The sequence below is a fragment of the Pogonomyrmex barbatus genome, unplaced genomic scaffold, assembly GCF_055798465.1.
Source record: "Pogonomyrmex barbatus isolate J1 unplaced genomic scaffold, ASM5579846v1 scaffold16, whole genome shotgun sequence".
NCBI classification, from domain to species: domain Eukaryota; kingdom Metazoa; phylum Arthropoda; class Insecta; order Hymenoptera; family Formicidae; genus Pogonomyrmex; species Pogonomyrmex barbatus.
The window spans coordinates 2,351,658-2,376,956 of record NW_028297112.1 but is presented as its reverse complement, the minus strand read 5'-3'; the positions used below and the strand labels follow the sequence as shown (position 1 = coordinate 2,376,956).

Genomic DNA, 25,299 nt, shown 5'->3' with positions numbered 1-25,299 from the left:
CACTATTAATATAACATACGTAATGTAATAATTATAAATTTTAATATTATTGTGACATTATAAAATATAATTATTTATTCATATTTCTGCCGATGAGGGGCAGAATACCTGATACGTCGCATAATCGATATCTCTACGATATCGTACGAAAAATCACCGGGTAAGTTCGCCGGATATTCGATTTCGTTTTACAGGCACGCAGTAAAATGTTCGGCCTCTTCGTTCGCGAGTCGTACCACGTTTCTATGCGCGATTTCACAGCGGGGGAGAATCGTAAATTGTTCGTGTGGTACAAAACGATCGATTTTTCCGCGCGATCGATCCGAATTCAAGAGCGCGCGGATAATTCAGTTTCTACGGGCCAGAGATCGAGCACCTCGCCGATCTATTCCTACCTATGTAAAAATGGAGAAGGTAGAAAGATCCAGCGAGCCGGGACGACCACGATGAAAAAACTTCGTGGCGTAATAATCGAGCGCCGATAGCGATCTATACGAATCGTTTCCGAGGTTTGCGAAAATTTCCGCGCATCGTTCCGGATGCGATCGCTTCTAGGTTGATTTGCTGCCATTAAGTCGAGCGCATGCGGTCTCAGGCCGGAAACCAAAGCCGGGCGACGCGCCAGAAAGTCAACGACTAAGCAAATATTGTATGTTGTGCGTTTCTCGATTTCTACGTCACGTATTACGATGAAATCACGATCGCCCAATGACATCTCTGACGGCAATTGTTATCGTAACTGGAATTCCTTTCTTATCTGTCGATAAAACACGCAAAAACGAAATGCAAATTTATTCCTTTTCATCTCGTAAAATATTATTTATCGTCGATATCTCGTAATATATAAGTAGATGTATTAAAAAAAATATACTTATCAGTTTTTAAAATTTATTATCTGGATTTAAAGCAAAATTTGCTCTCGACGTTTTGTTGTTAGTAATTCTCATAGCATGTTTTAACCGAGTCTTTTACGAACACTTCTCAAAGATAAAGCTTCAAAAGGAATTTACTAATTTCTAAAAGCTTTCTACAGTGTATGACGTAAGCCTGATCAAAGCTTTTACGATTTTGAGTTCTCTCGACATTTTAGTGTCGTGGTTGCTCGATGCGCCGTCACATGAATATTTTAGGGCCCCTTCGATCTACGATAAACTAAAGTAAACTAAGTATAGTAAACGTTTCACGTCGCCGTGTTGGAAGTTTGATTAACGTGATCGCATAACATTGCTTAAGCTAGAATCATAGCGAAAATCACAATTTGAATATAGGAAATACTTAACGATTCAGTGAAAATTGATGTGTGAATTATTAATATACGAGTCGTTATTTCGTCATTACTTAACAAATACTCGATTTTGATTTATTTATGATATTAACATATGATATTAACATATGATATTAACATTATCGTTATCTCGTAGAACACGCAAATGTTAATTACTATAAGTAATGTAAACCAGTCAAGCGTTTTATCTCTCATATTTATCTATTATTTATCTATTATATTTATCTATTAATTAAATAAATGGAAATGATATTATTAAGCATAGTCTTTGTGATAAATTTTATTATAAAAGATATTTAATAAATTGCTGAACATTAATGACACATACAAAATTATAATAACACAAGCAAAATTTATTTCCATATTATCATAAAGTAACACTTTCTTATTTAGTTATTTTATGACATGTTTATTATTTCTATTTTTTCAAATTCAATCAAATTCAATCAAATCCTTTATAATGATTATGTAAAAATTTAATATTAATACGCAAAGAAGTAATAGACAAATGCATGAAGTACGCTAAAACGTAATGGTCGTATTTTCACAAAAGTAATCGCGCGTGCCGGAGAAAAATAACCTTTTCCGTTTACCCTCGACGATCTGAGTTTGCAGTTTTTCAACATCCCCATTTCCGTTTTCCAGGCAGGTTGGTTACGTTCTCCGCCGACCATGCAAACTATTACAGTTAGTTGGTCTGACAGAAAACCTGATGGATCGAGCATAATTAGAATTACTGCAATTGTTCAGAAAAGAGAGAATGGCGTGATTAGCCCTTTTTATCGAACTCGCGGTACTTTGAAAAATCATGTGCTTAAAGTTAATTATGTAATGCGGAATTTTTAATATCCTCATTTTAATTTTTGTCGTTCTCGTCTTGCTTCTTCACGATTTTCCCCTTTCGTCATGCTTGGTTGGTTACAAATTTCATCGTTTGACGTATTGAAAAGAAGAAAGGTATGAGAGAAGGAAAAACGACTGAGGAGTAAAAGAAATCTAGTATTTGTAATACAAGTGATACATTAGTATTCATGAGAGGAGTGTTCGTACAATAAATACACATGTGGGAGACGTGTGCGAACATGTGTGAGAAAACCAAGAATTGGTTTCTTGCGTTTCTGCGTAACGTAAAAATTTTTCATCTTATCCTCTATGTAAATTTTCCGCGAGTTTGTTATCGCGAGACGTCCGCCTTTGCGTCCATTCCCTCGTTGGTTTTCTCCACTTCCCGTCACTTTGACTCCTCTTTTCTTTCCATTCTACAGAGCTTGAGCTTTTAATGTACCAGGCGACCCGAATAGACGGGCATACGAAGCCACTTCGTCGTAAATACAGCGAGCGCCATGGTTTCCATGAGAACGACCGGTAGTGCCTCTCGCTTTAACAATCCGGGCGGCACTTTGTCTCGAGTGCTGGCTGGAAAATTAACTACATACGTGCACGCGCGATTCGAAACAATTCGACTTTGACCTCCGACGAATTGCAAGCTCATCCGAAAGCAACTGAAACCATTGAAGATGCGTTGAAGAATGGTCGCGATTAACGGATAGTGCTGAGGCTGGATCAACTTGCTGATGGGGGGAGGGGGGGGTGGCTGAGTGAAAAGACCCATCCTTTTAAGCGTTTTATTTTTTCCCACTGTCTTGACAACGGTAATCCGCTGAGGAATTTCGGTATACAAACTCGAGGTCGTAATGGGAATTAACGGGTGTTACTAGAACAGGGATATTACATAGTTAGTGTGGTAAACTCCCATTTAAGTAATGTTTGTTAATCTTCTGGTCAACGATTACGCAAACGATTTATCCGCAAAACTTTGCAAACGCCTAGATTTTAGGGAAAAATTTCTTTTAATGACTTTAGACATTAAGAACAATATTACCTGACATTATTACAAATTTATTAATATCTTAACAGTGCATTAATTATCGTATTGTACGAAGCTATATGAGGCTATACATATTTGATACGTCCAAGTAACAATGATTTGATTTATTACGTGCATAATAAATATAAATACTACATTATGCATACACGTTTTGTGTTTAACGGATCGATATGATTATTAAGTAAATATTACGGAATTAATATAGAAATTTTTGATAAATAATTCATATTTCCCCTTCTTGTCTCAATTAGTTCAAATTTATTACGTTTTGACGTTTATCCCAAAATTTTTATTGCTTATTGCTATGAAATTATCTCGGATCAAGCATCTTACACTTGTGATAATATTATCTCAGCTTTCGCTACCACGAAATTATTATTAATGACTTCGCAGGCTTGGCGAGACGTTTTTACATACCACGAGGAGCGAAAAATAGCACAGGCAAGCAATATCCGCGGCATTTATGTATGGCCATGGCCGTGCACATTTTAATGAGCTTATATGATAAAAAAAAGCGCCCGAGTACATTGAGTCATTGACAAGCTGGTGGTTCATTTTATTTTTGACTCTCGAGAAACTCTTAAAAGCCTTTTTATCCCCCGGCGAATAATTGATCGCGTATTGATCCTCGTTATGAGAGAGAGTGCAGATTTAAAAAAAGCGCATGCAAAGTGAATGAAAGACGTGAAACAGCTTACGCGAGTCCGTTGAGAACGCGTCAAAAAGTACAGAGTTTTTTACAGTCTTGTACCGACCAGAAAGTAAAACGACGCTCTTACGTCGAGGCGTATTTCTCTTTGTAAGTGGACGGGAAGTGCCTTCTGCAGCGGACTCTCTTCGCGCGAATCGTTTCTTCTTGTCGTCGAGAAATACTGCATCGTAATACTCAGAGAGCCGCGTTCCATCGTGAGAATGTTATTTCAAATCGAAAATGTCAACGCCATATCGGTCGCGCCGATTCTTACGTTCCTTGTACTATATAGAATAAGAAGATTTTTACGGAGTACAGGGAAGAATTTTAGTGCCACGGTTGTGCATTTTTCCGCGTAAAGTGATACACTTTTATCTACCGGAAGAATAGATGTAAATATGAGTCCACGTCTTTTATATTTATGTTTGCCTCGCTATATCTATGAGTTATAAATTTGGGTGTTTTAGCTGTAATGCCTATCTTTATATTCTTTTAAATTTATATTCTTTTTAGCGAAATATATAAAGGTCACAATAAAGATTTTATATATATATATATATAAAATTAAAAAATTATGTTATTTAAAAGCGTGTTCAATAGTTAATTGGAAATTAGAAAGGAAAATATAAAAATATATCGATATTTAATATTTCTATTTTTATTAAAAATACATAAAAGCTTATTTTTGATATTGATTGAATGAAAGTAGAAAAAATATTAAATATTAAATATTTATATTTTTCTTTCTAATCCGTAATTAATTATTGAACACACTTTTAAGTAAAATGATGAAAATTTTTAAATATTTAATAAATTGAGAAATTGTTGATACGAGATTAAATCTCTTAAAATTACATAACATATTTGGATTTAAACGTTAAACGCTACTAGTCGCGTCGTATTCTGTTTACTGTTCCGTAAATTTCCGTATTATATGAAGTGTAGTTCTCAGGGATTATCATCCTTTATCTTCTTAACATTCTAGGCAACAACAGCTACAACAAATGCTCTTTGATATTTTCTTCTTTTAAAGAAAGAGAAGGATTTTGACACACAGAGCTGTAAGCATCTTTTCCGTGCACGTCTACATAAAATATGTTTACCTTTTCCGATATGCTTTCAGTGAAATGTGTCTAATGTCAGCCGCAGGCGCATTACTTGGATAATATCATGTTGATGTGAGCAAGCGCGATTTCTAACAAAATAAAATAAATATAAATTAAACGAGAACCTTTATCATTATCAATATTATACAAAATATAATGATTTATTTTACCTTTACTAATTTAAATAGCACGTATAGAAGTTTTATGAATAAATAATTAAATATAATATTAATCAGCGATGCAATACTTACACAATATTTATTGTACAATTTTCCTATAAATTTGCATAATTTATTGTGAATAAAAAATTAAATATTAATGAAATAATAGTTGCTGAATGTATAATTATAATAAACGTAAATATAATAATTTATGGTTTATCTAATGTTTATCTAATATTTTAATATTTGAAAAAATATACTTTGTTTTATATACGACATCAATAGAATAGAAATCGTACAACAATAGAGTTTTAAAACTTTATTTACTGCTACATTTTCGGAAAATCCTATTCTATATAATGGATATTTAACTCCACTAGCAGACTAAAGTTTTACAACGGTTTTTGTCAGTGTGTAGAATGGTTTTCTTTACTACAGAGTTTTTCATTTTATCAACAAAGTTATCTAATTTATCAACAAAGTATATCTGCACATTTTTTGCGATTCTCTTTCTTCCTTTCGAAAATTAAATTTTTTTTTATATTTGTTATGTTTTTAATACGGAAGATGCATTCGACGGGGAAACACACCTGATAGTACGCGCGCAAGATCATTTCCGGTTAAGTTACCGGAAGGTAAAAAATCCGTAATCTAATATGGAGGATCCGACGTATTTTTGCACGACAGAGCTCGCATTGTGTTGCGCATTGCGTTTTTTTTTTGACACGCCGCGCATTCTGGATGCGATGAAACGTGGCGCAATGCTCGTTCCTCTGTTTAATCCATCCGGACGGCGAGCTTTCTCTCGCGCGCAGGAAAATTGAGCCACGCGCGAGGGGAAATCATTGACGCGAACGTCGAGAGAAATTACTTCCGTGCCGCCAACGCGTGAAATGACGAAGGAAACGAGTTCGCTGATCGACGCTTCGCGTCGCGGTTGCCAATAAAAATAGAATACCGCTTTTTGCTGCGTTCAGGTGCGATTAATAACAATCACACACGCACGCGACGTAGTCGGGGTGGGTCGTCGGATCGAAGCGCCCCCAACGTTGAGAAAAATATCGTTATATACCGCGGATAATAAGCGATAACAATTAGCGATAGCGTCGACAGGTCGAGTCTATCAATTTTAAACGCTGGTCTGCTGTTGACGAGAGAAATGGCCGTGCCGTGCAATTGCGCAGCAATTAATTAATGTTCAGACAGATATGTGAATAATGGGTCATATCGAATGTATAATTCGTGATTAGAATCTGGTAAAATATATCAATAGTTCTGCTGTAGATTAATTCAACACATGGATGGATAATGGTTGATATTACACATGTGGGTATACATGATAGACCATGAGTTTCAGTAATGTTATGTTCTAGTATCCGAAACGCAAATATTTGAATGTTAGATATGTACATTAGTGTATCGATAACAAGAAGCTTGAGCAATGATTCTTCAGTAAATGAACAAATAAAAAAAATTGAGAAAATTGAGGTATTTTTTATTTTTTAGATGTTTATCTACTAGCTTTTTAAATAATATTGTCAAAGTTTTGATAAAATTTTTCTTTTAATGGTCATAATTATTACGAGATTATTAAAAAGTTAATGCTACGATATTTTTAATTAATAATTTATTACTAGGGACTTATTGACTCACGTATAACTCTAAATTTATTGTGTACTGTGAATAAAGTACTCATATATTGCAATTGAATATACGGACGGTGATTTTTAAAAGAATTTTTAAAATATTATAATGCTTGACATTTACGCGGAATTATTTTCACATACTTAAAATTTTGTAAATATGATGGATCTCTCTATGAAAAAAAAAAGGTCCGCTTAATTTTTCGCTATATACAATCAACAAATTAATATTTAAAGCTATGCATGTCAGTTTCCCGGAATAATATTATATATAATAAGAGAAATTAAATTAACGGCACGATATCCGAGCGGAACGCACTCATATTCCTCGATGCGTTATTATGCCCGGCTGGGGAAAATATCCATTAACCCCGACTATATAGATAATGATCAATAACAATTTATACGCGCGTTGTCCCGACGTCATCAGCTGAAAACTCATGCTGTCGATAAAGTGCGCTTATATACAGACGTCTATTATCAATTAATTCGTAAATTGCGCTCGCGAGTCTGGCGTACGCGGTAAGCTTACTATTTTTCTGTTAGCGTCGCAATCATTTAACGGCGTATCGCGCCGCGAATACGTTTCAACGTGGAAACGCAGTTGCCCGTTGTTGAAAATACAAAAAGTGCAGATTGACGGGAATACGCGAATAAGCGCATCGCACACATGCCGTAAGCGCCGGATCGATCCGCGCCGGTGCGGATTACGTTTTCATCGAAATTCGTTAATCCCTGACGATGCGTAAGCAATAATCAGTAATCATATGCACGTATGTTCTCTCCCCGGTAATTCGAATGCACAATGTGTTATCTTGCATTTTAAATACACCCCACATGTAGACGCGCGTACACCGGCGGTACACGTTAATAAACTTTTTTGTTGATTATCTCACGTGCAAAATGGGGGGATTTTGTTTATCGCCGCGGAATTTTTTAATTATCTACGTTTCTACGTTCACGTTCATCGACATTTATCGTTTTTTATTCTGGTGGAAAAAAGGATAATGCTCTCGGCGAATGTGTGCTTTATTGTATTAGTTTTATAATTTGAATTGACTATTTTGGAGACGCATAGGAAGAGAAAAGTTCAAGTTTACTTAACCCCTGTTATACATGATATGGATTTCGGTTGGATTGCAAATGAGGCTTATAAAGTTTGAGATAGTTTCTCGCTCACCTTTTAAATAATCTGTTGCGCTGAACAGAGAGAGTTAAAGTTTAATAATAATTAGTAATAAGTTAGTTGTATATTTATAGCACATAGCATAATATAATACATAACATAATTATTAGCATAATTATTAAACATAATATAAAAACATAATTATTTAGAATAATGTATGATTATACATTTTTTTTCAACGTTAAAAAAAGTCTCAACGAGATTAAATAAAAATGCTAAAACTGTTTCGTTTGTACCATTAGTTTTTTTTTAATTTAGCTGAAATTGGTTAATTGTTTACACGTGAAAAAAGCCGATTGCGTACGTATGAATGGTAAATATCACAACGTTAATAGCAATTTTTAAAGTTTAAAACCGCTTTTGAACCGTATTCTGAAATTTCATTCGTTTTCCATCGTCACAGTTTTTTATAAAGTCACGATACTCGTGACCGTCGTTTAATGTAAAAAGCATAAAAAGTTAAAAGTCTGAGTGGCTGCACTTGTAATAACAAGAAAGGGAAGAGAGAGAGAGAGAGAGAGAGAGAGAGAGAGAGAGAGAGAGAGAGAGAGAGAGAGAGAGAAAAGGGAGAGGAAGGGAGACAGAGAGAAAGAGGAAACGGCTACAATGCCCTATCTGGTCGAGTTCTGAAAAGTTGGCATCGCTTCCAGATTTTAGTTGTTCCACAGAACGAACGAAGCGAGTTTTGTACAAGCTGCCTCGTAAGCAACTCGGACGGCACGTCCTTCCGGTAACGATAGAATCTCGAGACATTGGTCGAATCTGACTGCAAATCTAAACTGCCATCGGTCCTCTCATGATCTTTACTTATCGATACGATTATAGCTGGCAATTCAGTTTAAATTTATTTCTACAAAAGTAACTCTGTTAGATAAAATTCTACGCGTATTACGATATTGTATTGTATTATATGAAATAAATTTAACATTTATATATTGAGGTATTATATGAACCGTGTTCGTTAGATCGATTTACATAGATCGAATAATCACAGTTTGAAAATTGAAATCTTTTTTTAAGTTTTACAAAGCAAATGCTAAAAGCTTGCCATTTTGTAAAATGCAATGATAATATTGATGGAAAAGCAGAAAGTTTAATATTTGCTTTTTCGAAAATGGTTAATTTTATTTGAATTTAAACTTTAATTCGCTGATTTAAATTTTATTTTACAATTTATATGTAACCGCGTGTTTAATGTTAATATTGGATAATTAGCTTTTTGCAAACAACCTGAAGATACATGTTTATCAGGTGCTACAGCCTTTTGTTAATTTGATGTTAAATTAATCTTAAACGTCATAAATGATATATTTCATGTTTCGGTTTCGTAAATGCACATTAACGTACAATTAGATTCAAGAGAAGTTCTGAGTGAGCTGTAGTTGCAAAACGTAATCGTTGGCGTGTGTCATGAAAGTTAGGAGAATTTAATTAGTACAGGAATCAAAATCAAATGGACGTTATTGTAATAATGGTTAGAACGGAGTAGTGAAATGAGATATTCCTGCATAGTAGTATTGAAGTACTGTTTTAATTATTAATGGCAAGGATATATCGCATTACGTTGCTTTTTATTATATTCCATTTTAATGATTTTTGTTACAATATTACCGTAATTAGTTATAGCTTGCCAATACATAAAAATATTATGCTTTCATTATTTTAATATTTATACATGTTTGTTTATCCAAATTATTTGCATTATTATGATTTTATGAAACATATGGATGTATGTAAAACTAAAATAAAAGGACATTTTTCATTTTTCTTGGTAAAGTGTGAAAATAAATTATTTTTTAATATATTTTATTGGCCTATATTCTACGGCGATTTACTATAATTGCACACGATTGTTGCGAAACTAGTACGGTCATTATTATCAAACTTCCTTGCTGGACTCCGACACGTTTACATTGCACCATGGTATCCATTCTATCGGAGCAACGATACTTTAATCCTCTGGTAAGCTTCGTTTCGAGGAACCTTAAACCTTGGATTAGCCAAACGAATTAAGTCGAAATATCTCTAGACGTACGTTCGATTTGGGTTAATCTTTCATCGCGAAATATTACGTTATTTGCGTTTTTTAACATAGTAGCTACAAAATAACAACTTATTGGATCAAGGCTCTTCTATTTACAATAATAAGATATTCTATTTACAATAATAATGAGATGAAAAACATATTTAATGCATAAACAGAATGAAATTTCATTATGTACATCGTGTTTAAATCCAATTTTAGTTAGAAGTTATATGGATAATGCATTATAATTATTCGTTATTGTTTGCAATATAACTCCTATTGATCGTTTTAAGCGAGATACATGGATGGAATAATAACAAGTACGTGATTGAAAAAGGAGTGAAAATCATATGGTAAAGCGATACGCCAAAAGTAGGAACGGACGCGCCATTCATGTCAAGTTACGAATTTACAAGCTGTTTTCCAGCTTTTGTCCTCTCTCTCCCTTTCGATTCGATACACGATATACGATCTGCTGGATAAATGGACCTTTTAAATAATGTGTTCCCCGCGGAAGTCGCGCTCGTAAGGTTGCAACTGAATAAACATTCGAATTCACAGTCCTACTTCCGCTTCCATGTTCATCCGTTACCAGAACAACAATTTACTTCCCGTAGCCGTGAGTTATTTTACAGCTTGTCGCCATAAAAGTGCGAACATGTTCGTGTAAGTGGGAGACAAGATGAGAGTGAAATCGAACGGTCTGGGAAGGAACATTCAACGAAAAGAATCATCCTGAGTACAGCTACTGCTTTTACACTAAAAAAAAAAAAGAGAAGAGAAACATTTTCATTAAAGTTTTTGATAAAACATACAAAAAAAGTTATAATTCCGTTTTTTCGATACAATAGCACGTATATAAATCACAAAATCTCTTCGAGATATGCTCTTTTCTCGGAAACATTTTTAATAATTTAAATAAATAAAATTATAATAGTTGATTATAACATATTGAGTAATTTTTTTATTTTATATATAATTATAATTATATATAATTATAAATTATATATATTTTATATATAATTTCATTGTGTTGTTGGCAGACATTCTTTATGTTTTACAATAAAGTCTCAAATTATTTTATTGCAAAATATTAACTCATTGTACTTAAACCGCGCGCACAACAGAATACAATGAATTTGCATTATAATACAACACAATATCTTTCTTCTTTCGTATAATAATTCTGTTTTTTTCCAATACATAACTTTTTTATAATCAATATCCTTTATGCATCCTTTTAAGTGCAAAAATATTAAAGTGATTAAATGATATATTAATTATATATTAATTTATATACCTATTAATATATATTTACATATTAATTTGTGCTGTTTATATAATAATGTCACGAATTACATGTGTATTTATTACTTATTGTATAAACATAGTAGTAATGTTCAAATGTCATTAGGTTTGATTAGTCTATGATATGCTGGCGTTTAATTTCCGTACGAACTCTAATAATAATTATAGAAGAGAAATTGGAATACAGTTTCTGAAACTGTTGTTCGTTAACCTACTTTCGGTAATAAGAGCACGTTACATGTAAAATATATCTTTTTTTTTTTTTTTTGTAGTCGTCTGTTAGCGTGCACGGCAATGAATAGACGCTGATTAAGTGTATTAGAATAACGAGTGGGTGTGGAAATGGCGTCTAGAAATAGTATGATATTTTTAGAATGAAAATACGACAAAGGTTCAACGAGATCTTTCATTTTTATTACGGTGAACTTTGCTATGTAGTAAAAATAAGCGATGATAATTCTAGACTTACATTTTTAAATGAATAAAATAAATATATCAAATATATAAAATAAATACGTAAAACATGTGGAGAGATATCTTCAAAATTGTCTGAAACAAAAGCGTTTGTTTGTTGGATCTTTTTTGAATGTAAAATAGTGTCTTCTTTTTTTTTTTTTTTAAATGATCAAAGTGCTAAGTAAAAAGAAAAATTGTGAGGGCATTACAAATAAACGCTCCAAAGAACTGCTACAGAATTATCTCAAATATTTCGTGTATTATTATCCGGTCTATCTCAGAGTTTGTTCGCGTTCTTTCGCTCCGTGTTCGACGACAATCTGCACAAGTGACGACGAAGTGATTATTTCAATAGACAGGAACGAGGGAAATATTCAGCGCGCACGAGAGACAGAGAGGTGGAGGGGGGGAGGAAAGGAGAGCGGGATGGAGGCACAGAGAAAGAGATCACGGACAATTTAATCGAGTAAATCTAATCGAATCGCAATACACAAAACTTGACGCCTGTGAATTGTTCACGCGCATTCTTCACCTTCGGAGATCAAGAGGCGAATATCGGATTGCTCGGTCCAATTCCAATCACGTAGTCGAGTTACAGCGGTCCTCCGAAGATCCCAAGTAGCTGCTAGTGCAGTTCAGTGCTTTACGGTTTGCATACTTGCAGTCGTTGATTTACGGACGTGCACCGGGGGGGAGGAGGGGGGAGAGGGCGGGAGAAATGTAATAGCGCGACCTAGGTTTGTTATTGCCGGTGCAACAATCGTTTGTATGCATTACTCTTTGTGCGCGGCTTTATGCATATAATCTAGACGCCGGGACGAAGACGATCGTTATCAAGACAATGTACCGACTATGTCGAGAAGCACTCTGCTTCTCAACGCCGCGATGTCGCGACATTATTGCGAGCCTTGTCGATGGAAAAGGCAACGAATTATACAATGTCGCAGATTATACGATACCGCCGGTTGACATATAACGCAAAAGCCCGTTATGGTACAATAACACTTTCCTTTTAAAAATTTTATTGAACAATTTTATAACGTGTAATATGAGACAGATTAAAAAATATTTATTGGTGAATATAAAATAACCATCTTAATCCTTTTAATAATGGTAATCATAATTTTATTACTTTATTTCCGGATATTTTGTTTCCTGATTTTTACATATATAATTTGGTGAAATGTTTTCTCGATTAATATTAACAGTAATTAATTAATATATTTTTTCGCGCGAATATCAAATATAAAATTCGATATTGTGATGATACAACAACGAATGCAAATTAATGATAAATTCAGAAGAGATGAAATATTAAAAAAATAGAAATATTATTTTGTTGGCAAAGTTTTCACGAGTATTTAATACTTGCAAAAGAAGGCAATAACATTCGTGGCATAATTACGAGTATATCCGAATAATCAAAACGCTTATGATCTTCTTTCGTTCTACAAATTTACTCAATAAAATTGGGAAAATTGGGAAAATTGGCGTATGCTATGCTTTACCGCCATCTTACCGCGAACGCCTCGTCGCAGGAGAAACGACCAATATCGGGTCGGACAGATGTTCCTTCGTCGCCGCGTGAATTATCGACTTTGCTCCTCCGTGCGCAATTCCTCCTGCCGTTAGGAAATATTGAAGAATTTGCATATTTCGCATCTCTCGTACGTGACTGCTCACGACATAACTAACAGGCTTTTTTTATCTGTTTTATTTTTCATGTTTCTCATCGGGATGTCGACTCTGGCCGCACTCATCTATGCCTGCTGATAACTCGATGCTGGTGACGACGACTCTCTAACTATGGTGGTGATGATGGTGGTGGTGGTGGTGGTGGTGGTGATGGTGGTGGTGGTGGTGGTGGTGGTGATGGTGGTGATGGTGGTGGTGATGGTGGTGGTGATTTCGGTGACATATTAACGCACATTGGTGACGGTGACATCTATACATATTTACATACACACACACACACACACACACACACACACACACACACACACACACACACACACACACACATTGATGTATTTTATTCAATTTATTTCGCATTTGCTTGAAAATTTGGCATGTACGCTTGATATTATATTCCTCCCGCTGACACTGTTAACTGTTACTCTCACCCTGTTAACTATTCATATATATGCGTCAATGCCTGAATTATCAATATCAATAACAAAATGGATATTTCCTACGCTTTATCACACATTACTCTCACTCGCGGATCACTATTATCGTGCATTCCTACAATCACTTCGCCATTTCCTCGAAAACTTCTGCGATCCGGCGATACCGGCCTTTATTGAACGCCGGACTCGCGAAATTATCGCGCGAATCTGCATTTACACGTTGGTATCGTCTGCGGTTCCGTCCGCAAACTCCATCGTCACGAACGATCTCCGCGTTAAATTCCGCAAATGTCGACTGCTTCCCTATTCGTTATGTTAAACCGCGTATCGTGTGTAAACGAAACGACGCTGCTTTCGCGGACGAATTTGTGCCATTGATACATCCGGTCCCGCTCCGTCGAACCAATCCCTGGCTGATCCACTCGTTAATTACTCTGAATCCCCTTAAATTGATCACTGTTGCGGTGACGATGCCATTACGGTTCGTCGATCGATCTTCGATACCAATATCTTTTCGCGCGCCTTTTCTTTCGTGCCCTTCTTTATTCCCACGTTTTCCCACGTTGCACGATGTTCTGCATTTATTTTATATTTTGCTTCTCATTTACACATTGATCTATATTGATTATTATCGATCACAACGATATAATATAATTTTATTCGAATCGTACGTCGTACTGCGGCTCGTTTGATTCCATTTTTACACGATTTACACGTGTGGTCGTGCGGTCTTTCTTTTTTAACTGGACAGCCCTGTTGTCAGGCACCCTGAAGACCTATCAACGCGCGGCTTGCGACGAGGAAACGATGACGTTAAAATGCCCACCCGGCACAACCATCCTTGTCGAACACGCTCAATATGGAAGAACGGGAATGTACGGCATCAGCAAATGCAACTCGTCCGTTCCTCCGATGATCGCGGGGGACAGGCCGACGAATCACACATGCATCTGGCCGCAATCAGTGCAGGTATGTGCCAATGAAATTCTCTCGTTCCGCCATAGATAAATGCCAATCGGGCGGCGTAACGTGTGTGATTTTCAAGTTTATTGAAAATTATCGCTCGTTGAATGCGTTGATTGATTTAATTAGACTTAGAAAATGCAAACTAGTGAAAAAAACAAAGCAATTAGATTTAAAGTAATTAGAAATTTTTATTAAATATTTTGTTAGAAGATAATTAACTTTTCTATTTGAAACATTTTTGTTGTTTTCGCAGATAGAGATACATATTTAAAGAGAGATTAAGATACATATTTAAGATACATATTTTTACTTAAAGAAAAAAGATACATACTTAAGATACATATTTTTTTAAATTGTATGGAACATTTTATTAACTAAGATATTACAACTTATTTCTGTAAAATCTTAAATCTTATGTAATAGTACTATTACCAAATTATGTCGCATAAAATTGACATTAAATTAAAGTACAACGAGTGCTCAATGTCACATACTTTTTTTTTGTAATAAGTTAATAGGCAGATCGCATAGATTCTCGTGTAATGACGTGCACAAAGTTTGCAAATTTGCAAAACTTGGTAAGACATGATTCCATTCTCCCACGGAAAGTTTAATATTTGGACGTACTTTAAATTCCGATTATCTTCCGATTCTGCCTCTTCAGCTTTTGAAAGGAAGTTTCGCGAGTTCAAACTCTATTCAATCTGAGCCGCTTAAATTTGGAACTTTTGAAGAATTCGAACGCCGATCAAATATAGGATGTGTTATCTTTGTTTCATAGCTCTGATTGCTCGTTCTATTTTGATATATCCGAAAGAGATTTCACGTTGTCATTTACGCCAAGTCAATTTTTGTGACGACACCTTGGTCTCTCAGTCGTTTTGTCTTGAAATTTTATTCAACGTCTTACATTTATTAGCTCCTCTCGAGCTCTTCATTTCTAACCCGGAGAAGAACGTAGGTAATATATTCATCCCACTTTCGTCTCCTTTTCGTTCTATCCCGTGTGAGTACCGAACTGGAAAGAATCGTAAACCGAATTCCCCTTTTGGGGTCAACCTTCGTACGTTTCAAGCGTCGTAAAACGGACGTATGAATTCGTGCCTCAGACTACAGCCGTTCTTATTTTTTTAAAAGTCTTGCGTAAAAACGAGATTGCCTTCTAATCGCGATTATTTTTGTCAACGTTTCTATTTACGCTTATTAGTTCTTAGATTAATACGTAAAACTGGATATTTAAATTTAAAAAGTTAAAACACTCCATATTTTCGCCTCTTCCTTCACCTTTCTATCCGATTTTTCGTTGCGATTTTTCAAAATTGCGAGTTTGATTTACGCGAACTAAAAGAAGAAGCTTCGTCAAAGAAACTCAAATGTAGCTGTAAACATCGTCAAAGGAGCTCCCGCGAAATTTTCGCGAGAATGGTAATCGAGCAAGGCGGAAAGTCGGAGAAGAAGCATCGGTGTGTGTGTGTGTGTGTGTGTGTGCGATTTATTCTCTCAACAGGAATGCAACGGCGGGAAGAAATTCCGCGAGAAAAGTCCGCCGAGAATGCGCCCGCATGAAAACTTGTTTTCTTTGAGCTTAATTCACTGGCAATTATGGATCTCTCGCGCGAGGCCGGGAAAGGAGGTACGTCTCACGCTGGTCTAAAATCTTGGTTCGCGAAATAATGGCAACTGACCTGAAAACGGCACCCTTGTGTTTCGCGAAGCGTGCAACTGACAAATTCGTTTGAGGTCGTGCGGGCTAAAGAGAGGAGGGTAGAACAGACCTGGCGGTGTAACGAGATTGTCGGTGACAAATAACGTTCTTAGAATATATCGCTTTAAGTCTCTCTTCCTTCGACATTAAATCATTCATTTATGACAATCATGATTTAATCTTATTCTAACGAAAATCGAGTATATAACATTAGTAATTATCTTTTTGCCATTATTATTATTATTATTATTTTTTTTTTTTTTTTAATCGAAACTTGCTCTTTATAATGGAATTTGGAATAGGCGTGTGTACTTATATAATAAAGAAAGTTTAGGTTCGCGTCAGCATCATTGAGCAATGTTCTTCAGGAAGGATCAAGCGTTCCAATTCAGAATGGTCCCCACTTCTATTATCTCAGAAAAAAAAAGCGATGTTATTCGCGCAGTATTGCGGTATAATAACTTATCTTCGGTGTACAATAAAAATCTTCATCGGTTATATCCGTCGGTTTGCGGTTTTCGCGAGTCCACGTATCGATTTCATATTTCATATTCCGCCGATTCGTGGAAGGAACCATTGTACGTATGATCCCACCAGAATGCGAAAATGGAGTTACTCTTTTATTTCGTTGACGATCTTATCCTCTTCTCCGGATCTTGCTTTTCATGAGATTTAGCGCGTTCTCTTGCACATTTTACTATATATTTTTTTAGCTGCTGAATATACTTCATCTAATGACGTTTATTTTTCAAAGTATAAGTCCTATAAAATATTATAATATTCTCCATTCTTTATGCACACACATGCACATACACACACGCGCGCGCGCATGTGTGTGTAAAAACGTTATTATTATTAAAATTGTTACGAAATTGGATTTTCGTTTATGCTTCTAACAGATTGAGTCATAAAGGAATAATAAGTATAGTTTTACGACATAAATACAGTTCATCCACTCAATCACCCGTTTTATTTCAATGACTATCCATAATGTTTCCAATGGGATTTATAGCGCTTTTGGATACTTTCTATAGGCAGATTATAACGTAGTGCAGGAAAAACTAACGATGGTCGATAATCCAAAAGATCAAGCACAATGTGGAAGAATTTTCTTTCTGAATGATTTATTTGGTCTCTTAACAAAAGGTCGATTCATAAAACAAGCTCATAAAACACATTGTGAAGTGTGTGTAATCTATGTATTATGTTCTCTTATAATGGATTAACCTACGATCATGTTAACTGTGAACAGTTTATGGAGTTCTAAAGTACTTTCATTCGATAGTTATCGCTTTTGCGGAAAGAGAATTTATGTAAAGTTATGTTAAGTTTATTCTATTATTCAACAAATAGAAAATAATTATAAGTTGTATGAAAATTTAAAAATTAAGAAAAATACTAAAATATTAAAACTTAAGATTTAAAATACGTAATTTATTTATAAAAAATTATTTATATTATTATTATTTAAATACTCCATCTTTTTCGAACGTTATAGACGGAAGTTAACAGCGATAAGTTTTTCTATAGCAGAACAAATTTAATAGAATTATATAATTATATAATTTTAAAAAATGAATTTATATGAATTGTTCCAATTTAGGTTACTCTCGAAGTAATAGATAGTAACTTACTCTGTAATTTAATAAGTGGAAATTCAAATAATTGTAAGTTGTATTAAAAAGTTATAATTGTTTGAATTTAAAAATTAAGAAAAATATTAAAATAAAATGTTAATAATTATGTATTTTAAATCTTAAAATCTTTAATATTAAGATTTAACATATGTAATAATTTTACTTATAATAATTTGTTATCAAGTTATTAAAATACTCCATCTTCTTCAAACGGAATTATAAGTGGAAGTTAATAAGCGATAACTTTTTAATAGCAGAAAAATCCAATAGAATTATATAATATTTGTGAAAAACGAATCGATTTTTCCAATTTTAATTCACTTTCGAAATGGAATAATAGGATAATTCGCGTACATTTCTAATTCCAGTTATCTTACATCGATATATAGTTATTACGTAGTTATTACGTAAAGGAATCATCCGTCGTGTGACTCGCTTGAGATTATGTCGCGAAAACGAGCGATCGCTCGTGTCATTGGCTTGAAAGCACGCGCGGAATTCCTGGTTGTCCGACGACGCTTCTGTTTTCACGATGGAAGCGTTTCCGGCATGACGACTGCACGTGAACGAATCAGCGCGGCGGTACTTTTTCCTGGTACAGGTTGCATGGGAATTTTCCAAGCTGGGGAAAGGCGTTTCCTGAATGAAGGCGTATTCCCTGTAGAACCATAAGGAGAGTTCGACTCGAAAGTGGCTCCGTGCCTGCGCCGAAACGATTCGAATCTCGCGAAAGAGCTTTTCCGCGCGAGTGCTTACCCTCGTCGCAACTTCCCGACGACACACGTCGCTGCTTCCATAAAGAGGTAGGAATTTAAAGTCGTGGCTTGCTGAAATAAAAGCGACGTGTGCGCTCGCGCGCCGACAGACGCGTTTCTTCCGCGAGAGACGTATGTAAATCACGGCGTCTGGAAGGAAGATCGGGGACCGGAAGCGGATGTGCAAATATCGATAACGAGAATTCGCGGGGGATGTTTATGTTTAAACGGGCGGATATTACGAGGCGAAGTTAAATTGAGGGAATTATAACCGAATGAAGGAAGGATAAATCAAGCTCGATTGTCGGGATTACAGCCAGAGGGGGACCGTGGGAAGTAAACCTGATCGTTTTACGACTTGAGCTTTGTTGCGAAGTCAGATGTGTACCACTCTAAAGATTGAGACCCGATATGCTGATCCTTCGGTTTATAGTTCAATTTTATCGCTCGAGGACTTACGTCGGTTTCCCGGTGCTTTGTACGTTTACTGCTTTACGCTGTATACCATAGTTCTTATTTTTATCGCGCGTCACGTATAAGTAATACAACGAACGAGCATCTCTCTCTTTCTCTCTCCCCCTCTAAAATATATATATATATATATATGCTTCCGTGTTATATTGCTAATCATATTGCTCTACAACATAAATCGAAATAGCTCAACTGTTGAACTAACTAATATCAAAGCAATGGTTCTACTTGCACCGAGATTGGTTTGTTAGTTTACGGTATCGGGTCGTCTCACAACGGCAAGAGAAACGTAGCGGTTTAAGGGAATTACGCGTCCTGACTTTGGCCCCTGGGGCAAAGTTGCTCGACGGAACGGTAAACGTTTACTTATAGTGACGGACGACACGGTAACGGTCAGAATGTATCGACGCACGCGGAAAATCGATTTCTCCCCGGGGAAGTCTTGCCGCCGCGTGCACGTGAAATGCAGGAGAATGGCCCAAGACGGAAACTCCGAAAAGCCGATAATTAGGTGGATATCGTATATATATATATATATATATATATATATATATATATATATATATATACGTATATACACACACACGCGGTGTATACATACGCGGGAATACACATGCGATCGAATCGCATGCGGGAATCCAGACGCGAGCGTGTGTCGGTAGCAGCTTGAAACCTGGAAACGTAATTTCCACATTTCCCACGGTAAAGGTCTTCTGTCTTCTCTCACCTCTCACGGGATATTACATCTATTACAAGGTTTTTTTCGCGTTTTCGTGAGTGCGTTCATCGATTTTTAATTATCCCACGTGGGGGCTGGGCGGATTTAACGTTTAATCGAGAGCAAAAGGTATAATAATATGCAATGGGAATATTCTTTTATTAACATAAATTTGAAATTAAAACGGGAAAAGAAATAATATTATTCTACTTGATCGAGGTGCTCGCTTAAAATGAAAATCATTTTAAAGTCATTTGCTGATCTTGAAAGATGACGTTTTTGCCTTTGTATCTTATGCGACATGGTGTTATCGCATGCGTTTACCTCGATTAAAATTACTATCCTCTTCATTAAGATGCGTTGACGTAACGCGATTAAATTGCATTTAACGTAATCAAGCTCGAACGGGACTATGTAACACGAACCTTCGCATGCAATTAGCCGATTGAAAATGGAATCCTTGGAATTCTCGGCGATGTACGGATATCACCGAGCGACGTCAGATTACCAATGACTTCTGGGGAACGCGAAACTCGGAGGGATGATTCTGTGCCTAATGACAATTATTCGTTCTTGACAACTAATACTTTTGCGAGTGGAAATTTTCGCCCAAGTGGAAATTTTCTTAATTAAAAAATCGGTATCTCTTGTCGGTATATCTTGTGTCCCTTTGTACGCTTGTTCGTGATTTTATCTTTTCCGTTTCGGCTTCCGCAGAATCCAATCGTCGTGTTTCCGGGTAACGTTGAAAATGCATTTCCGTAAAAGTTGGAACATGATTTTTATTTTATTTTTTTATTAAGAGATGGTAACCGTTTATTACATAACTGACTTTTATTCTGACATTTTTTTGTCCATCTGTAGAGCTCTAAAGTTCATCTTTTGCAATATGACGTTTACGGAGCTAGTTAAAAAATTCAAACTTTGTTATTTATATCTCTGCGAGCGGCTCATCGCTCGACTTGTCAATTTATTTTTGCATTATATGTGCAAATATCGGCATATGACACACGATTTCGCTATGCGGGTTGACCTCTACGATATTAGTTTTACTTTGTTCGAGAACTCTTCATAAAAAGCAGAAATAATTCTAATTCAAACTGGTCGGTAGAAAAATTCGATCGAAATTAAGTCTCTATTTCATGTGAAAACCAACTTGGAGTTGTCACAGTTTGTTTCCTACCGTGTGTGAATATCATTTTTTTTTTGTCTAGATGAATGCTCTCTACAGCAATTGCAATAACCACGGCAAAGGGTGCAGCTACGGTAATTTCGAGCTTCAACTTCAAAGCGCCATCGAACTAGATTGTTCCGTTGGTGCACCTGCTTGCTCACGTTATCATATTAATCTCTGGATTCCTCCTCTTTTGCCTCAGTGATCCGTATAATTAGCTGATACTAATTCTGTGTTATATTACACGTAACATTATACGGAAAGAGATTGTTTAGATTTAACTTTACTTTCTTTAGACGTCTTAATCAGGACTTTTATAAACAATTTAACGTATTTTGAAATAATAAATTTTTGTATTTATTAATATTATTTCTACGATTTATTGCGAGAAAAATTTTTTTTCTTTTTTTCTTATGAACTTTCAGCCTAATAATTTATTGAATATACAATACTGAATATACAAGATTGCTTTCGTATACCGCAGTAGAAAGTAAAATTTCAGCGACTTTTGTCGGCTTGATTTAAACTCTGTAAGAAAAGATATAACTCATCTTTTTTTTTTTTTTTTTTTTTTTTTCTTATGGATCCGGATCGCAAAGTGAGCGGATCTTCTCATTGACGCGTTAGCACTCACTGTTGCAGATGGTAGTCGGAGTCTGTCAGAAAAAACGGCAGTGCAAGTTTAATACTAGTCCGAAGACTTTCCAAGGTGATCCTTGCCCCGGATTACGGAAGTACATCGAAGTCGCCTACAAATGCCGTCCCTGTAAGTACTCTCATCCGTATACATACATCCTTATATATATCCACACCCACTCCCCCCCACCACACACACACACACACACACACACACACACACACACACACACACACACGTCCGCATGGATGCATGCGCGAACGTGCGGGAGCGAAACGCGCGAGATCAAGCTCCCTTCGGGAGAAGGAGGAGAGATCGTTTTTCTCTGAGACATCCGATTCCTTTTTATGCGGATATTCGAGCGTTAGGTCGGTTCGCCGGCCGCATAAGAACCGGCGATATCGATGAAATTCCTCGCGCGACACGCACGACGGATCGCCGAGAGGCTCGCGGGGAAATTCTCAGGCGCGACGTGACCCGGCAAACTGCGACCGATTCCCGTTTGCCCGCGGGAATATTTACTGCGAGTAAAAACGGTAATTTTGCGATCATTCCGAAGTCGAGTAAAAGCGAAGATTGGCCATAACTAATACAACCTTACCCTCTGGACTTTACCTTTTTACCCATTTTCTACGTTTTGCACTTTGCTTATTGCATCTTACACTATTAGATGGACACAATTAAGGATAAGACAGAAAACAGGAAAATTTAATTTTAAAATAAGAATAATTTACTTTTTTTTTTTTTTTTTTTTTTTTTTTGAAGGATTAATTTTAACGCTCTCGTTCGCATTGAAGTTTATAAATTTTGATTTCATATCGCATGGAATGCATTCGCTATGCTACGCATTTAGTGCCAGTGACGAAACTATGCGTTTGAACTGTAGCAATGATCGGAGGGATCTATCTATACATGCGCGTTTACAGCAATGAGCAATGAGCGTGAGGACAACCTGTTGCAGTAACAAGCTTCAAGTAATTTTTGCCATGAAGTATAGCAACTCCATCGCGGCGCGTTTTACATTCTGTAGGTCCACGCCGGTTCCTGCAGCCGCACTCAAGCCACAGTCATCTCATTGTTTACTGCACACACGGTAAATCCAAGTACTTTTTCAGGGTACTGCTGGCAGCGTTAAATCACTCTCCTGAACAAAGGTGTGTCAGTTTCGCGTGCTGAAAAAGAGTACCAACAGAACGCGAGCGCAAGAAATACGGTTTCGTAACCGGTTTATTTCAGTTCAATACGATAAAAGATTGTTGAGTGGCTAATCCACAAAATGCTTATTGTTTTCTCGATTTTTTTGACAAGTCTGAATAAAATATTGGCTGTAATCTGTAAGAATTTACTTTCATATTTGAATCTATTTTATATGATATATTTTATTGAAATTTTTTTAAATTTTGTTGATTTGTGCGAAAACCAATATACACATCTATTTTTCTGACATGTTTTGATTATTACAACTTGCGGATTTGCAATATTCTAAATCACAGATTTGCTTTGTTGAGTGTTATATTTTGAAAAAAAATTGCGTGTTCGTTTTTATGCCGTTTGCATCAAAACAAATCTGATGATATTGAAGTGCTAAATACATTATTTTTTATATTCCGTTTTCATGTAACCATATATAGGTAACAAGACCGGATATAAAAATTGTTTCAATTTTTCAAAAAATGTCATATTTTTCGCACTTTGAAACGAATATCTTTTTTTACAAGTATTGTTAAAAATCATAAAATAAAAGCTGTTATATTCTGAAATTTGATAGTTCATTCTAAAATCACTAAAATAATTAGTACAACATTTAATTATTATTATCACAACTGTTAATTTAGTACACTTTTATTATGATTTATATATATAAACTAATTTTTATATAATTAAAGTACTAAAGTACTAAAGTATGAAGTAACTTAAAATCAATTTCAAAAAAATAATTTTTTTTGAGGGACAGACATCAACCTAAATAATAATAAATAATATTTTATTATCAAATGATAATTGAATGCGACAAATTAGTTTGATATGTATATAATTAACTTATTTTGTTTATGACAAGCTGTTTTAATTATAATTTACATTAAAAAAAGGAGAGAATTCAATTAAATACGCAGTAAAAGTAGTATCGAAAGAAAGAAAGTATACTGCATTTATATTGAATTCTCATTTGATAGTTTTCGTAGAGTAACTTCCAAAAAAATTTTTATTTAACAAGCTTTGCAATCAATGAATGAAATCGTTTCTAGAACAGTGAGCGCGGAAACGCAGAACACTTGAAGATACGAAGAAAAGTTCGGGAAAATGAGAGTACATATTCCATGAGGTTAAAAAGTTTTTCTGGTGTATAATATAATATAGAAGCCGTGTAATATAGAAGACAATGATTTTAAATATTGTCTTGGGACTTTTTGTTTTAAGATCTTACGGAATAATTTTTAATATTTGTAAAAAAGATTATAATGCGAGATAAAAGATACTTTAAAACTAATTTTCATTAGGAACAATCTACTTACCGAATAAATAACCTAAATTTCAAATAACTTTAGTCTATTTAGGTAATTTATTTTAAACGAATTGAGATTAATTTGTTTTAAAATTCATTTTCAATTTAAAAAAATATACGTATAAAGTAAAATATTTTAAATATTTAATTAATTATAACGCGATACATATAATTGTTTTTCGAGCAACTTGATGTGATAGTAAAGTTATTTGCGAACGGACAAGTAGTATAAGTCGACGATTTATAGCAGACTGTTTATAATCATTAAATAAATTTTGTATATTGTTTATTAGGCAAGCATTATTTATTATGTGCACACTTAATGACTGTATGAAGCAATTTTCAACATAAGAATCTAGTAAAATAATATAAGCATTTGATTAATTTTTACAAAAAAGAAAAAGAACATACAAAGGAAAACATAAAATTTATATATATTGCTTTAATATTATATATACAATTCCTGAAACAAATTGATATGTAACGCAAATTACTTTACGCATCGTTTTCCACGCTGTTGATTTTATAGAACACTATTTAAATGTAACGCATAATTTTTTAGCTACAAAAGTGGTGGTGAGTGTAGGAAACTATAAGCGAAAAACCCATGTGCCCCACAAAACGTTCATTTTACAAAACTTTTATTTCAATTTTTTTTTTTTTTTTTTTTTTTGAGAATATAGTGTCGCATACGACGATGAAATAAAAACCACAAGCAGTCATTTAGAAAGCATGCGTTTGTACTTGCAGTTCACTAACGGACACGTAGGAAATATGACGATAATGGCAACGCTTTAGACAAAAGTTTATTCTTGCCGTTTTTATTATTTTAGACCAGCATACGCGTTTTCCCA

At 35.0% G+C, this 25,299-nt stretch overlaps 1 protein-coding gene across 4 annotated transcripts in view; it reads left to right on the top strand.

Moving 5' to 3' along the window:
• LOC105425770 (uncharacterized) overlaps positions 1–25,299 on the top strand; it is a 155,168-nt gene that overhangs the window by 75,776 nt on the left and 54,093 nt on the right. For 2 of the 4 annotated variants that reach the window (XM_011636681.3, XM_089074091.1), the window contains exons 2-3: positions 14,631–14,848; positions 21,933–22,071. In XM_011636681.3, coding sequence (XP_011634983.3) covers positions 14,631–14,848; positions 21,933–22,071 — 357 coding nt within the window. The remainder of the gene's footprint in view (positions 1–14,630; positions 14,849–21,932; positions 22,072–25,299) is intronic. The other 2 variants (XM_089074089.1, XM_089074090.1) reach the window with 2 other exon arrangements.